At 40.6% G+C, this 16,505-nt stretch overlaps 2 protein-coding genes across 5 annotated transcripts in view; both read left to right on the top strand.

Annotated features, from left to right (window-relative positions):
• The window catches only part of LOC134342553 (centrosomal protein of 290 kDa-like), a 37,000-nt gene extending 33,823 nt beyond the window's left edge, over window positions 1-3,177 (top strand). Inside the window, exon 7 of one of the 3 annotated variants that reach the window (XM_063040851.1) lies at window positions 950-3,177. In XM_063040851.1, the coding sequence (XP_062896921.1) occupies window positions 950-1,123 (174 nt within the window). In that variant the 3' untranslated portion in view covers window positions 1,124-3,177. The remainder of the gene's footprint in view (window positions 1-949) is intronic. The other 2 variants (XM_063040842.1, XM_063040858.1) reach the window with 2 other exon arrangements.
• Window positions 3,178-7,955: 4,778 nt separating this feature from the next.
• The window catches only part of mppe1 (metallophosphoesterase 1), a 76,342-nt gene continuing 67,792 nt past the window's right edge, over window positions 7,956-16,505 (top strand). Inside the window, exon 1 of one of the 2 annotated variants that reach the window (XM_063059426.1) lies at window positions 7,956-8,309. In XM_063059426.1, the coding sequence (XP_062915496.1) occupies window positions 8,251-8,309 (59 nt within the window). In that variant the 5' untranslated portion in view covers window positions 7,956-8,250. The remainder of the gene's footprint in view (window positions 8,310-16,505) is intronic. The other variant, XM_063059435.1, reaches the window with a different exon arrangement.

The following is a 16,505-nucleotide window of genomic DNA, read 5'->3' as shown; positions in this document are numbered from 1 at the left end:
TAAGGCCAAATATAAATTATACAAAACTGAAGAAAAAGACTGTGTAAAACAAAACATTAGTGCAAGAAAACCAGAGTCAGGTGCCAGTCCATGGTAGTGTTGGAGATGGTCGGTAGTGTTTGTTTGCTGAGATTGGGCTAGGGATGTAAAGGTTGGTTCAAGAAACTGACAGTAATAGGAGAGCAGCTGTTCCTATACCTGGTGGTCTGTGACTCTGGGCTTTTAAATCCTGCCTGATGTTAATAGCAGGAAGGGAGCATGACTTGGATGGTGGGGTTCCTTGATGTCAATAACACCTTCTTGAAGCAGCACTTTTATGTAGTTGCTGTCATTTGTGGGGAGGGCTCTGGCCATGATGGAACAGGCTACGTCCTCTACTCTCATTTCAATAATCTTTTCTCCACACATCTACTTTTAGCTTTGAAATTTAGCATTATCAAATCATCCCTGCCTGATTTATTCTTTTCTTCACTTATTCTTGGACATAAATTTCTTAAAGCTTTTGTTTTAAAGAGTCTCTTATAAATTATATGTGTACAACTGCTGTTATGGAGGTAAAGTAATGAAATTAGCACGTGTTGAGTTCTTGTTTAATGCTGTGCCTAATCCAATAATCAGGAATCACCTTGTAGCAAAGCTGTTGCTATAAACAGTGGTAGGTTATAAATTGTCTGTGCTCAGTAGGCAGTATGTTGCACAGCGTGGGCATTTGCTACCTAACCATTCCATCTGATCAGATTACAACATACTTTGTTGCCATAGAATGTAATTTACAGTTTGATTTGAAACAAGGACCAAGTGGGAGCAAGACATTTGAATATCCAAATCTGTCATTGCCATTTTAACCTTTTTTGTCTCTTCATCCTTGGAACAAAAAAAATAGATCTTTATGAGCATCTTGAATGTTTGGTATATTAAACTAATTTTATATTTTGCATGGCATTTACAGGGGTTCTTTGAAGAAATTGAAGATTTGAAGTATGCTCTGCAGGAATCTGCTAAACTGAATAAAGAATATGAGAAGTGTCTACAAAAGATGTGTGAAAAACATGGGCTTCCATTTATACAGCCATCATATCCGGTGGTCACAAAATTGACAAAATATAATTCATTCATTAATTAGTGAATTAATTTTTAAGAATATTAAAGTCTGTTTCTATAGCAATAGAATAATTGAGCTCCAAAGGCAAAAATAAAAGTGATAAAACATGAGGCTGGAAATATTCAGTGAGAGATAGGAGAAAACCAGTATGAGAGGAAGAACAGCAGTCCAAACAGCATCTGAGGAGGAGGAGGTAGCAAGTTAATCTCTGAATTTTGCCAGTCACCTGAGAGAACTACTTTAGGATTTCAGCAAAAAGAAAAGATTCCCAACAACATCTAGATTACATGGCACATATTTTTGCAATGTTTGAAGCCACTATGTTCTGATTCAGAGTGCTACCACCAAATTTAGGACATTTCTTCATTGCATTATTTTCAAAAGCACTTCCCTCTGGTATTTTGGCTGATATTAGGATGACAGCATTGTGCTTAAGTTACTGGACCAGTATTTAGGACTACTAATCTGATGAAGCTGACTTGTCCTACAGCACTGGAGACTTTAAATTCAAATCATTAAATACATTTGGAATAAAAAGCTAGGCTCAGGGACTGTGATCAAGATTATTCAATTATTAAGGAAGGAAAACTGTTGAATTTGTCTGGACTGCTTTGTGTGTTTCTACACCCACATCAATGTGGTTGACTCCCAGCTGGTCCATAAAGTGCCTTAACAGATGCTCAAATATTTACAGTGCCAAGCAGCAACAATAAATGCTGGCAACCCCAGTGACACCCACAGCCCATGATGGTGCCAATATAGAGAAAAATTCTGGCTGGCATTGTCCTTCATTTTTTTTGTCTTGTGTTCCAATAAAGCAGCTGGTTAAAGCCTGCTTTGTGATGTTAATGAGGAAACAATGGAATAATTGTGAATTGATCTAAATTGTGTGCAATAACAAGTAATTATTAACAGGTCTGAAGTTCCATGGGTTTGCTTTGAAAATCATTGATTTTCATTAATGATCTGGAATAGGTTTTGGAAGTTTAGACTATCAAAACCACAAACAAGGGTTAACAAAATCAAAATGAACATGATAGGTAAAGGCAAATATGACAGCTGTTATCTTATAGTGCAAACATGCCTTTGAGTCAGAAATTTGTTACTAAAGCTGCAGGCACTAAGTGCTTATAAGTTGCTGCACCATTAGAGGTCTCTCCAATACATCATTAAGCTGAACTCACTGTCTCCCCACACTAATATGTCACTCAGTGGGTTTGTGGGGAGAGCCAAATTAACCATCCAAAGAACCACACACTGATTTTTACTCACTTCCTCCTAACTGCTGCACTAATCACCTTTCATTTGTTCCTTCCCACCTTACTTTCACCCATGCTCTTCGGGTCATACACCAATACAACATGGAAACAGGTCCTTTAGCCCAATTGGTCCATGCCAGCTACAGCTTCCACCTTGCTAGTCCTAGTTGCCTGCATTTGGCCCATGATCTTCCATTCTCCACCTCTCCAAATGCCTTTTAAATGTTGCAAGTGTGCCTTCCTTGACTACTTCAGGCTGCTTGTTCCAAGTGAGGAATATCATCTATGTGAAAAAGGTACCTCGTGGGTCTCTTAAATCACTGCATATTACAGATCCTTTGGCCCACAATGTTGTTCCAACCCTGTAACCTACTTTAAAAACTGCTAGAATTTCCCTAGTGCATAGCCCTCTATTTTTCTAAGCTCCATGTACCTATCTAAGAGGCTCTTAAGAAACCCTATTGTTTCCGCTTCCACCACTGCTGCTAGCAGTGCATTCCATGCATCCACCACTCTCTGTGTGGAAAACATACTCCTGACATCCACTCGGTACCTTTTCCAGACACCTTGAAACTGTGCCCCCTTGTGTTAGCCATTTCAGCCCTGGGAAAAAGCCTCTGACTATTCACATGACCAATGCTCCTCATCGTCTTATACACCTCTATCAGGTCACTTCATGCTCCATCGCTCCAAGGAGTAAAGGCCAAGTTCACTCAACCTATTCTCATAAGGCATGCTCCCCAATCCAGGCAACTTCCTTGTAAATCTTCTCTGCACTCGCTCTATAGCATCCACATCCTTCCTGGAGTAACGTGACCAAAACTGAACACAGTACTCCAGACCAAGGTGCACAACTCAGTACATATAACTCACAGATAACACATAGTAAAGTAATATTATCTGAAATAAATTAACAAATAATAAGGTGCATATATGATACAAGTTAAAAAGTAAACAGTATAATAGTACTGGTGCTTCATACCTAACACAATACTCTATAAGTGCAGTCTCACCAATGACTAACTGCAACATAATATCCCTACATAATACCCATACTTCTAAATTTGATGTCTTGACTGATGAAGAGCAGCTTGCTAAACATGTCTTCACCACCCTGTCTGCTTGCATGAACTTTGCACTTGTTTTTCCTGATCACTCAGTGCCCTGCCATTCACTGTATAAGTCCTAAGCTGGTTTGACTGCTCTAAATGCATCAACTCACACTTACCTAAGCTAAAATCCAATTGCCATTTCTCAGCCTAACTGATCAAGGTCTTTGCAATTCATTGTAATCTGGAAGGTACACTCTCCTGGTGTTTCTTCTGTGGCCACAAATCTCATGTCTGTCTTCCTCACTATCAAGTTTCCTATTACTATCTTCATCCTTGATCCTTACACTAATCATTGAGGAGAGCCAGTTTCTGGTCTAATCAAATACTCATGTCACTTGGACTCCTAATATAAGCTCTGCACGGTTGAACAGGAGTAAAGACTGGAACCACTCTCTGATGATGAGACCATTAAATTGCAAGGCCATTCTTCAAATAACCAAGATTGGGCAATAGTCCTTGAGAGAGTGAACCAGGAGCAAATCTTGTCAGACAAAAGTAAGCCTCACAGGGGTAGGGTAGTGAGTGCAAGTTGGCAATCAGAAGGGACAGAACTGTTTCTAGGCTCTGTGAGGCTGTAAGGTTGGTGATATATTAATGATTTCAGATTTCTGACATTAAATTGCTTACCAGTAGGAAGAGTTATCCATCTACATAGAGACGCGTCATTGTCATGAAAACAATTATTAGGCCCCTCTTAATCTTTTCTGTTCCTGAGATAGCAGTTCTAAACTCTAATCACCACCCCTCCCCCCCCATAAGCTTCATCTCTCATCCTGGAAATGGACCGAGTTCCCTTTTTTAAAGCCCTCTGGTGCCTTGAATTGTTCACAACACTGCAGCTGAGGCCCAACAGTAAGAAACAAAGTTGCACCATGATATGATTTTATTCTCTATGACCTGTAAACATTAAAGATTAAGATCTTTAAAGATTAGCTTTCTTCGTCATGTACATACAGTGAAATGTGTCGCTTTATGTTATCAACCAACACATTCTGAGGATTGTGCTGGGGGCAGCCTGCAAGTGACACCAAGCTTCTGGCACTAATATAGTATATCCACAACTCACTCACTCTAAACCTTTCTTTTCTTTTCAAATCTTTTTATTGTATATATAGGAAAAATAACATGAGTACATTGAAGTAACAACACTTACAATGCCTCAAAAAACCCATCATCTTAAAGATTGAAAACAAAATTCTGTGGTAACAAAAAAAAAATCCTACTAAGCAAAAAAGTGAGAAAAAAAACCCCGGAGCCATGCATCATACAAAAAGCTTCTAAAAATAAACATCAAACTGCCAGCAAGAAAAGAAAATATGCTAAAAGAATTTACAATTAGATTGTGGAAAAGTTATATCAATTAACTCAAATGATAATAATGAGCAAATGAGCCCCATCTTTTCTCAAAATCAAATAAAGGTTCAAAGGTTCGACTTCTAATTTTCTCCAAACTAAGACATAGCATCACTTGAGAGAACCATTGTGACAAAGTGGGAGCTGATGTATCTTTCCACTTCAACAAAATGGCCCTTCTAGCTATCAATGTAACAAATGCAATAACATGTTGGTCAGACACAGAAATACCATGAATATTTTGAGGAGCTATTCCAAAACGCACAGTTAATTTATCAGGTTGTAAATTAATTTTAAGTGCTTTAGAAATTGTTGAGAAAACCGACTTCCAGAACTGTTCCAATATAGAACCAAAACATATGTGTCAGTGTAGCTATCTCAGGTTTACATCTATCACAATGACTATCAAGATTAGGAAAGATTTTAGAAAGTCTCTCCTTTGTCAAATGATAACGATGTACAATTTTAAATTGAATCAATGAGTGGCTAGCACAAATTGAAGAAGAGTTAACCAACTTCAATATCCGCATCCAATCCTCCATCATAAAAGTCAAATTAAGTTCCTTTTCCCAATCCTGTTTAATTTTAGACAAAGGACGCTTATCCCATTGTAATAGTAAATTATAAATTCTTCCAATAGAACTCTTAATCAAAGGATTCATACTCATAATAGTATCTAACAGGTCAGCCTCCAATATGTTAGGGAAATTACTTAAATATTTTTAATTACTTTTTTAAGCCTTCTTTGAGTGATCCAATTTTTCTACTTTGGAAAAATAAAGGTATTAATTCTTTTTTGGATTTATTTAAAGAAGATAGATTGATGTCCTTTGAACAATTAATTGATAAATATTCTCTTTCATACTCACACTTTCTGCAATACCTTCAAGTTAGACATTTTTTACTCACTCTAAACCTAACCATGCATCTCTGGAATGTGGGAGGAAACCCACGAGGTCACGGCGAGAATGTACAGACAATGGTGGGAATTGAATGCTGATCAGGAACTGCTGGTATTGTAAAGCAATTGCACTAATCACTACACTACTGTGCCGCCCCTCTGCCCAATGATTTAACATATTCTTGATGCATGCCTAACTTTTCTAAAATAATGTTAATTTATAGTGCAGGGACTTTCTATATTATGCCTCGCATGGTATCATCCATATTTCTGTTTACTATAAGGAAACTCATCTCCAGACCCCTAGGCCTGAGACTAAACACCTTCATTTGCAATTGGATCCTCAACTGGACCAACAGACCACAATCAGTAAGGATGGGCAGCAACATTTCAGCCATGGATATTCTCAGTACTGGTGCCCAATAAAGTTGCATCCTGAGCCCCTTATTCTACACGTGACTATGTGGCCAGATTCTGCTGTAACTCTATCTACAAGTTTGAAGATGACACCACCATAGCGGGCCACATTTCAAATAATGGATGAGTCAGAGTACAGGAGGGAGATAGAACATCTAGTAACATGGTGTCATGACAACAATCTTTTCCTCTCTGTCACTAAAACAAAAGATCTAGTCATTGATTTTGGGAAGAGGGACTCCCATTTTAATTCAACTTTCCATTCCCATTTTGAAATGTCTGCCCATGGTCTCCTCAACCACTGTGATGAGGCCAAACTCAAATTGGAGGAACAATATGTCATATTCCATCTGGGTAGTTGGTGGCAAGGACATAAATTTTTCTAACTTCTGATAATTTCACCCCTTTCTCCTCCTCTTTTTTGCCCTTTCATCATTCTAGTTATCCCCTCATCCCTTCTCTTCTCACCCACATTTCACCGCCCTCCAGTTCCCCTTCTTCTTCCCTTTCTTCCATGGTACACTGTCTTCTATTAGATTACTTCTTCCACCTATCCCTCCCAGTTTTTTACTTCATTCCTCCCTCCCCCATCCATCCTCACACCCACCTTTCCCCTCACCTGGTCCCACCTTTCGCCTGTCAGGTTGTACTCCTTCCCTTCACCCCACCTACTTATTCATGTTTCTGCCTCTTTCCTTTACAGTCCTGACAAAGGGTCTCAATCCAAAGCGTTGACTATTTACTCCCCTCCATAGATGACTTGCTGAGTTCCTCCAGGATTTTTTGTATGTGGTACACATGCTCCTTTTAATATCAATTGTGCTTAAGTCAAGAAGGTTGAGAGTTTCAAATTCCTAGGAATAAACATCAGCAATACCCTGTCCTGGTTCAGCCATGTTGACACCACTGCCAAGAAAGCTCACCAGCAGCTTTACTTCCTCCAGAGGCCAAAGAAATCTGGCATTCCCCTTTGACCCTCATCAATTTTTACCAATGCACATTCAAAAGCATCCTATCTAGATATATCACAGCTTGTTCCCGTGACAACAAGAGCCACAAAGGGTTGTTGCCAGAGCTCAGCATATCATGGAAACCAACCTCCTCTCCATAGACTCTACCTATACTTCTCAGTTCATTGGTAAACCAGCCAATAAAGTCAAAGGCCCACCCACCCCGTAATTCTCTCTTCATCCCTCTCCCAATGGGCAGAATATACAAGAGCCTGAAAGCATGTACCACCAGGCTCAAGGCTGCTCTAGCCTGCTGGTATAAGATGATTCAGCAGTTCCCTAGTACGATAAGATGGATTCCACAATCTGCATTCATATGACCTTAAACATTGTATATCTGTACCTTCTCTTTAACTGTAACATTTTATTCTGTACTCTGATACTGCTTTACTTTGCACTACCTCAATGCACTGTTGTAATGAAATGATTTGTCTGACAGTTTGCAAGGCAAGTTTTTCACTGTACCTCCGTGTATGTGACTGTAATAAACTAACAAACGATTGAACTTGATCTTTCATCCTTGTATTAACAGACATCCCACCTCTCCCGGAAGATCCGGGAGTCTCCCGCATATCAATAGTGGCTCCCTGACGCCCGGAAATTATATACAATATCCCGGAAATAGAATTTTTTGAGAGGGAGAGGGAGAGCGAGCATCCTGATTGGTCTCTCTTCGTGCTAAGAGTGGTCCCCAACCACCGGGCCGTGAGGAAACGATATGATTTGGCGATATGTAACGATATGAGTCATTTGCACCTTTCCTCATTCCCTGCCACGCACTGTTGATTTTGAACGCATGCGAGGTCATTACGCGCGCGTCATCCATGTCAGCGCGGGAAGAAGATCAACTCCTCGAGTTTGTAAATGACGGTGGGCTGAAAAATTTGTTCGACGTAACATCTCTGCCGGCATTCTGGATCAAAGTCAAAGCTAAATATCCTGAGATAGCCATGAAAGCACTGAAAACGTTGCTTCCATTTCCAACATCATATCGCTGCGAAGCGGAGTTTTCCGCAATGAATGCAATGAAAACTAAATTGCGGAATAGACTGGACATAAGGACCCTTCGAGTATCGCTGTCTCTCATCACCCCTCGATGGGACCGTCTCATTGCAGGGAAACAAGCCCAGGGCTCCCACTGATCCAGCGATATTGGTGTGTTGCAATGATTTTATATATTCATACGGGGAAAATATGCGCTGTGTTTAATATTCAAACGTTACTTAAAATGTTATGCTATTGACTTATCACCTATATTCCGGTCGTGATTAACACCACCGCCCCCCCCCCGGTCCGCAAGAATATTGTCAATATTAAACCGGTCTGCGGTGCAAAAAAATGTTGGGGACCCCTGCTAAGTAGACCTATCAGTTTTCTCTGTGGGCGGGCTTTACAGTCGACCTCAAAAATAATGACAGTGTTGTTCGCTGCATTGTTTGCAACAGTGACTTTTCTATTGCCCATGGTGGGTTAAAATGTAAACGACATGTTGAGGTGAGTTTAACTGGTGCCATTCGTTTATTAGCGTAGCTAACATTATTTAAACTAGCTGGCTGGCTGCCAAGGAGCTACGCTATTGATGTCCTACGTCCTGAGGCCAAACTCCCAGTAGATTTGCTTAAAGTTGTAATAGAATAAACATGATAATATTATGTAATATAAGCACATATTTTAATGTCACATTTTCTGCATATACCCAACTTGGTTTACAGATTAGACAAAATCACTAAACAAAGTATTACATACACCCTTGGAGGTCGGCGGGGGGTGGGGGGGATATGGTGTTGCGGGGGTGGGGTGGGGGTGCTACCTCCCTGAAATGAGTTTTTGCAGGGTGGGATGTCTGTATTGATGTTACTGTAATACACATACTGCCCGAAGTCTGTAATCTGATTTTGTTATCAGCAAGCTATAATCAGTAGGGAACATGTGGAAATGCCAGTTCAAATTCCACCACAACAACAGTGGAATTTAACCTGAGTTAATTAAATAAGTCAAGAATGTGTTTGAAACTGCAGAACCATCTGAAAAACAACACCTGCTGGGTACGGATTTTGTTTCTGCCCATTAATTGGCCTGGGCAGAAGCAGTGCCCACTTGAAAAATTCTCCTATGTTTCTGCTCAAATTTATCCGCACATCGCCAATGACAAAATTTATTCTGAACCAGTTTTTAAAATTTAAGTTTTTAAAAACAAAATGATGAGAAATATGTAATATATCTAGAAAATGCTGAGCTGATATAAATGTATTCAACATGATAGCATATAATTTTGTTCGAAATGTCTCACTATGAGAAATGAGTAACACATTGTAAGTATTCAAAATCAACATTTTATTTTGGGGTGTGTAGTCAAACTTTGGTAAAGTGTACCAGTGCCCAAAAGATTGAGGATCTTTTTAGACCCTTAAAGACCTGCAAATGATTAGTATCATCAATGATTGGTTCATTCTGAGGACTGCGGACAGTTTTATGGATGGGGCTTACATTTTACCTTTGTTGAGTTATTGGAAACTCAAATGAATTTGCACTTAGATGATTTTCTTTTCAGGTGATTTATACTGGTTTGTGGCAAATTATAGTGGAAAGAAAACCAGGAAAACTCAGTAGAAACTGAAGACCTTCTGGATAAACTCGAGGTCACACCATTATTTCGTAGAATCATAGAAATACACAGACCTTATGCCCATGTTGTTCGTACCAACCATGATGTCTATCTATGTTAACCATTTACCTGCATTAAACCCATATCCCCTCTACTCCTTTGGGAAGGGAAGGGAAGAGCAGGTGAATTGAGATTAGGGATTTGAAGTGTTTATGAGTTCTGTTCAATGGAATATGGCAAATATTTCCACTTGCATCCTGGAAAATAAATGACTAATTTGCAGCACAACTCCATTAACAAATAGTTCTAATCTACAGAATTTGGGGAAGGGGTACCTTTTACAACTGGCAGTGATGTGTTTGGAAAACCATGATGTACAGTACGACAGAAGCAAAAGTTCTCATGTAACACATTGTGGAACGCACAGAACACAATTTTATAAATAACTTCACAATGTACTTTTGCAAATCCAATCTGCTATAATTTTCACCACATGTGACTTGGCTGGATATAAGCAGTTGAAATATATGTTTTAAATTATTTGATTTTTTTCAACTTTTTGTAGTTTTTACAAAATTGTTAATTTAAAGTTTGAGCCAATGAGTTGCTTGCGACTATCGATAGGTCACTGTCTCCGTGGAGTTGGCACGTTTTACTAGTGCTCTGCTAGATTCCACATCCCAAAAAAGCACTAGTTGGTAGGTTAATTAGCAGCTGGAAATTACCCCTAGTGTAGGTGGGTGATAGGAGAATTAAGACAGTTGATGAACATATGGGAGAGAATAGGATACAGGGAAATAAACGAGAAAATGGGGCCAATGGGCGTCCTGTGAGATCTGGCATGGACTCAATGGCGTATCTATGGAAAATAGCGCCTATGGCAAGCACTGAAATTGCGCCCCTGTCTAAACATCTCATACTCATCTTTTAGATAACTTTACCATAAAATAACAGCTCAAAAATACAAGTCAAGCTCGTTAATCTTTTAATTAACAAATTATGGCACTACATGAAAATTATAACTGCACCTTCCTTGCTTTCACTGATGCAAATTGGTCTATGATGTGATCAAAGTCAGTTTTTTTCAGTTTCTTCTCTTTCTACACTCAGCAGAGCAAGATCACAGAGTCTGCCTTGACCCATGGAGGCTCTCAAATACGAAAGTATTAGTTTTAACTTGTTGCATGATCTCTCACAGCTGTCTCCGGAAACTGTGATGGTTAGCATTATCTGACATGTTGTCATGCGAAGATTGGGGAAGACGCTCTCATTCTGCAATCCAAAATTTCTTCAAATAGCTGCTGTCCATCGACATCAGAGCTGTACAATTCGCCCAGATTTTTGCACTTCTTCTTTAGGCCGTTACTGTCGGTGCCGTAACACAGTCCCTCGACATCGAGAAGGAACCCAAACTTGACGTCAGTGTCATGCAAATGAGCAAACCTTTCGTTCATTTCTCTGTGAAGATGGTCGATTGTTCCCCTTATGACTCTTTCCATTTCCTCCTTAGCTGTTAACCCAGCGTCTCTCGAGTACTCATCAGCCATTCGTTTCTTTCGTCTCTGACGTCTTTCAACTTCAATATTCCATTATTGACAGAGACCCACTCCTTCTTCGAGTGACTCACTGACTAACACTTCTCTTTCAACATAAAAATAATCTCTGAGGGCTTTCAAATCCAGGGCAGCCTCATGGAAGTTCATGCTAGGATCCTGCAGCCTCTTTTGAATACGGTCAATGTGAATGAGTACTTTGTTCCAAAATCCTAGCAAAATCAGAAAATCATAACTCAACATGCAGTTGTACAGCTGCCTTGTGTCACTTCTTGTTTCACTGGTCTTGTTTTCATTGTCTATCATGTCCTTGAGAACTTGAAGTATCTCCTCAAGGTACTTGTTGATGTGCTTCACTGCTTCTGTCCTTGCACTCCACCTGGTTTTGGACTCCAACTTAACAACCACAGGCATGGTGTTTTTGAGTTTTTCCCAGTGTTGTGTTGAACGAGAGAAAAACACATGGAGAGTTTCGATGGTTACAAAAAATGTGACCATCATTGTATCCTGCTTGGCTGCATGTACACCCACTAAGTTGAGTGAGTGATTGTTGCAATTCACAAACACTGCCAGGTTGTTTTTCTCACTTATTCTTTGGTAAACACCACTCCTGTGTCCAGTCATCACAGCAGCGTCGTCATAGCACTGTGACCGACAATCTTACAGCTCCATTTCGTCCTTCTGTAGCTGTTTCAAGATGTCTTCAACCAAGCTCTCAGAATCCTTCTGGCTTATCTGGATAAAACCAAGGAAGGACTCTCTAACACGGATTGTTTTCCTCTCAAAATCAACTTCCACATACTTCATTACTTCTGATATCTGCTCATAGTGTGCCTGATCAGGAGTCGAGTTGAACATGAGACCATAGTACTTGGCTTTACGAATGCTTCTCAGTAAACTCTGGCAAACAGTGGATGCCATCACGTGGATGAATTTGTTTTGGACACCCGGTGAAAGATAGACGTGGATCCAAGATGACTTTCCAAATGAGTGAGGTGTTCTTTTATGACAGGGTCAAAGATGGCCAGTAGTTTCAGTAAGCCAAGGAAATTTCCCACATTGGAGTCAGCGTCTAGCTGAAGTGACTCCCTGTGCCCTTGCAAAGCCAGGTTCTGAGTCACAAGGAATTTTATGCAGTGAAGGATTCTCGTCAAGATATCACACCACTTCTGCTTTTCCTTTTCAATCTGACTGAAATACCGTGTCAATAACTCCTCTGTTTCCAGCTAAATTTCTTTCCGCTGTGTGAAACATTCCCGATGATTCTTGGCAGTTTCATGAACACTAATCCTTTCAGGTGCTTTCCACTGATTGAATCCACTTTCCTGCTCCAATGAGGATTGATGGTCTGACCGGGAATAGAGAAGACAACAGATACAAAATGCAGACTTTTTAGAAGGGGAATAGACCAGCCACGAGTGAGTCACTTCCTCACCATGACCATTTCCCAATTTCCTCTTGAACCAAGTTTTGTTCATTGAGCGGTTATTTATTGGTAGGAAAGGCCCCTCACTGTTCTGGAAATACTTCAAACCCAGCTTTATTATTTCTGTTCTCAACGCATCAGGCAGAATTGCTTTTCCAGTATCCTTGTCGAACTTCAGAAGTCCAATGTCATGCTGTTCAATCACTTCTGGTATGACAGTTCGAGGCTCTTTGACACCATCCAGTTCACTAGGTTCAGTGTCGTCAGGTTCAATCTCGTCAGGTAAAATCTCGTCAATAAACTCAACATCACCACCACCACCACCACCATCGTCTTCCCCTCCTGTCATGTCCACATTCTCTGTGGCAGCCTCACTCTTAATCTCATCAGACTCGGGTTTATCTGACTTGACTTCCTCCTCGGCTTGTGACGCATTTGTACTTGATCCACCTTCAGATTCTAACGAACTTGTAGCAGGTGCAGGCGACTCCATGGAACATGTCGAACTACTTATTCTGGGCTTTTCAAAGAAGGGCATGAAGAACTTGCTTGACTTCTTGGCTTCCTCTGCCTCCAACTTCCGCCTCTTCTGTCCTTCAGCTCCACTTTCCTTCTTCGTGAAGAAATGTTTCATGGTCTTCTTACACAATGCTCTGCAATAAGGCCATCCTAGTGCTTCTCACCCATGATAATCAAAGACAGATCATACATCTGAAGAAAATTATTTTTTCACTATCCGAGGATGGCTTGTCTGACTTTAATAGAAACTGCTCAGTGGCGCCCCCTTCAAGTGGCACGTGCCATACCTTAGATACGCCACTGGATGCACCATACAATGGATATATCACAGATTGGAATGGCAACTGCTTCGACAGAGTCTGTAAGAAACTGCAGAGCTGTGGTCACATCTCAGCACAACACTGAAACCTACCTCCACTTCATGGATTGTGTCTACACTTCTCGCCGCCTCAGTAAAACAGCCAGCACAGTCAAAGGCCTTACCCACCCTGGACTTTACCTGCCCTCCATTGGACTGAAGCTACAAAAGCCTAAAACAAGATGCCACCAGGTTCAAGACAGCTTCTGTCCTGCAGTTATAAGAATACTGAATGGTCCCCTAGTATGATAAGATGGAATCCTGAACTCTCAATCTACTTCATTGTAGCCCTGAACCTTATTGTCTGCCTGCACTGATCTTTCTCTATAACTGTAACACTTTATACTGCATTCTGATATTGTCTTGCCTTGTACTACCTCAGTGCATTGATGTGATAAAATGATTTTTACGAATGTACTATTCACCGTGCCTTTGTTATATATGACAGTAATAGACCAGTTTACCAATTTATAAGTTGCAGATAGTTGAATAGAGTTCCTAGTTTCTGTTCCCTTCTTTGTGTAGAAATGTTTATTGGTGTAAAGATCACATGTTTTGACTTTGTGTTGCTAGGATTTTTACCTCCTTAATTTAGAAATTATTTTGATCCATTATCTAACTTACTCATTTGTACTGATGCACCAGAGTTCTGCTCGTTGGACTGATGGCCCAGAGCTTTAACCAGCTGGACAAGACAGGGTACAGGAAAGAGACTGAGAGCCTAGTGGCATGAACCTGTCCTTCAATGTCAGTGAAACAATGGAGCCAGTCATTGATTCGAGGAAGCAGTATGGAATGCACACTCCTGTGTGTATCTACGGTATTTGCCAATCCTGATGAAGGGTCTCGGCCCAAAATGTCAACTGTACTCTTTTCCATAGATGCTGCCTGGCCTGCTGAGTTCGTTCAGCATTTTGTGTGTGTTGCTCGGATTTCCAGCATCTGCAGATTTTCTCTATTTTATGTGTGCTGATATGAAGATGTTGAGAGCTTCAAGTTCCTATGTGTAATTATCACAAATAGTTTTCCCTTCTCCAACCACAGAGGCTCTATGGCCAAAGAAGCAATCAGTGACACTACTTCCTCAGAAGGCTTGAGGAATTTGGCATGACTCTCACTCATTTTTACAGATGCACCAGAGCAAGCTGTCATGTATCTTATCTGGACACATCACAGCTTGGTTATGGCAACTGCCCTATCTAGGAATTGAAGAAATTGCAAGAATTGTGAACACGGTCCAAGGCCTCCCCTTCTGCCGCCATGAGGCCACTCTCAGGTTGAGGAGTAACACCTTATATGCCGTCAAGGTAGCCTCCAATCTGATTGCCTGAACATCAATTTCTCCAACTTCCTGTAATTGATCCACTTCCCCTTCCCTCTTCTTCATTTTCACATTCTGCTCTCTCTCCCCCCCCCACTTTTACTTTTACCTCTTCTCCTCAACTGCTTATCATCTCCCCCTGGTGTCTCTCCACCTTCCCGTTCTCCCATGGTCTACTGTTCTCTCTTACCAGATTCTTCCTTCTTTAGCTGTTTACATTTTCTATGTTATCATCTTCCAGCTTCTTACTTCACCCCCTCCCTACCCACTTGGCTTCACCTATCACCTTCTAGCATGCACTTCCTTCCCTCCCCCCACCTTCTTACTCTGGCATCTTTCCCCTTCCTTTCCAGTATTGAAGAAGGTTGTTGGCCCGAAATGTCGACTGTTTATTCATTTTCATAGATGCTGCCTGACTTGCAGAGTTCCTCCAGCATTTTGTGTGTGTTGCTCTTAACTTCCTCTCCTCCTTAGGAGACCAAGGAGGATTTTAGATATTCACTCTATCTATGCCCCTCATGGTTTTATGAACCTCTATAAGATCACCCTTCAGCCTCCCCCACCCAGGGAAACAGCCCCAGTCTATCCTGCCTCTCCTTATATCCCAAGCCCTCAAGTCCTTGTAAATTTGTATTGAACCTCTCCAGTTTGGTGGTATAAACTGGTGACACCCACAATCTGGTTGATAATCGCAGAGACCAGACTGCTGTAAATGCAAGGAAAATATTCCAACAAGTTGGATTCACTCATGAATCCCCATTAGAGAGATCCTGTGTAATTCTTCAGCTGGGGCAATGCAAAATGCAACAGGTGATCTGAAATAAAAACGGGAAATGCCGGAGTTCTGAGAAAAGGTAATCAGTTTGAACGGGTTAATGCCATATTTTTTTCTGCAGATGCTGCCTGACCCACCGCATTTTCAAATTTGATAATTTTCACATCCTTGAGCCTGTAATGCTGCTGTAAGTTAGTTTTTCATTGCACCTGTGCATATACAATTGCATATGACAAAAACTCCACTTGACTTCGATAGGGAGAGACAAAAGTGATCAGATGAAAAGACTGCATGAACTATTTAACTGCAATTTAAATACAATGGTATATTTATATAGAACCAAGGCATAGATTGCAGATGCTGGAAAAATGAAACAACCACAAAATAGCTGGAGGAACTAAACGGGTCAGGCAGGCGCCTACAGCGAGAAACGTCGACCGTGCATTTCCCTGGCTGACCCGCTAAAATCCTCCAGCTCCTTTGTGTTTCTTTATAGAGCACAGATTATTTTAAATGCTGTTTTGGATATGAGAAAGTGTGAGAAAAAGCATTTCGAGCATCTTGTGGTGGGGAGATACTCCAGTGACACCCAATAGCACGACGTGCAGTTACTACTTCAAGTAGGCTCAAAGGTATTTTTAATCCAAAAAGTTGTGACGACAGCAAATTCCTCTTTGTGCGGTTCTGTGGGAGAGTAGGATATTTTAAAGTGAAATAATACTTAAAATTAAATAGAATGTACATATTAATATATTACTTCAATTAATAAGGTTCTGAATTTACGACAATAATTA

Source organism: Mobula hypostoma, chromosome 1 (assembly GCF_963921235.1).
Source record: "Mobula hypostoma chromosome 1, sMobHyp1.1, whole genome shotgun sequence".
Taxonomy (NCBI): Eukaryota; Metazoa; Chordata; class Chondrichthyes; order Myliobatiformes; family Myliobatidae; genus Mobula; species Mobula hypostoma.
This window is presented reverse-complemented; position numbering and strand designations above follow the sequence as displayed.